General features: G+C 54.0%; 1 protein-coding gene across 1 annotated transcript in view; it reads right to left on the bottom strand.

The window, feature by feature from the left end:
- Positions 1–270: 270 nt before the first annotated feature.
- Positions 271–893, bottom strand: part of LOC104616579 (cyclin-dependent kinase inhibitor 1-like) — a 1,275-nt gene continuing 652 nt past the window's right edge. Inside the window, exon 2 of the mRNA XM_010281628.1 lies at positions 271–320. Within this exon, the coding sequence (XP_010279930.1) occupies positions 271–320 (50 nt within the window). The remainder of the gene's footprint in view (positions 321–893) is intronic.

Here is an 893-nt window from a genome sequence, read left to right as displayed (position 1 = left end):
CCTCTTTCTTCTCTGCAGGCAGTACAATGCCTTAGTCCCACCAGGCCCGTTTCAGTCCTCCTCCATCCCCTCCATGGGGCTACAAGCCTCAACATGGGCTACTCCTATACATTGCACACAGCGAAGGTCCCTCAGGACTCCAGAGCTACTCATAAATAGGGAACTACAGACTCTACATTGCTTCAGACAGACAGCCTACACAGTACAGGGTGGGGGAAAAGAGCCACGGAGCATCTGTCCCTGATGGCAGAGGAGCTGAGCACCACCAGGTCACGGCTTGGGCTTGTCAGGGACAATCCTCCGCTTGGAGCTGTAGAAGTCTGGAAGTAGAAAGCGAGGGGTTGGAAAGTGCCTCCAGCCTATCGGGAGCAGCAGGGCAGGAAGACTGAGGTGTCCCCAGGGAAACATCCCAAAACCCAGCGCAGGCGGACTCCGTTTTAGAGCCACCCACCCAAAGCCATGTGTTCCTGGAGAGAAGAGTCTATGTCTCTACCATCTCTTCTGTTTGGGCTCACCTCCATTTCCACCCCCGCCCTCGATCTTAGAGGACAGGCTCAGGCTGTGGGAACTGAGCCTGATGAACTATTTTGGGGCACCTTCAGCTATAAAACCAACAAGCCCGATAAGGCATCTGCTTAACCCCCAGCAACAAAAAGGCACCCAGGTTGTGGCCTTTTCCCCTTGGAAGATGGGCTCTGCTCCCTCAGGAGAAAAATCACCCAATCATTAAGGTTGGAAAGGACCTCTAAGATCATCAAGCCCAGCCATCAACTCAACACTACCATGCCCACTAAACCGTGTCCCCAAGTACCACGTCTACACGTTTTTTGAAGACCTCCAGTGATGGTGACTCCACCACCTCCCTGGGCAGCCTGTGCCAACGCTTAACCGCT

This window comes from Phaethon lepturus, unplaced genomic scaffold (genome assembly GCF_000687285.1).
Source record: "Phaethon lepturus isolate BGI_N335 unplaced genomic scaffold, ASM68728v1 scaffold31682, whole genome shotgun sequence".
NCBI lineage: Eukaryota > Metazoa > Chordata > Aves > Phaethontiformes > Phaethontidae > Phaethon > Phaethon lepturus.
This window is presented reverse-complemented; position numbering and strand designations above follow the sequence as displayed.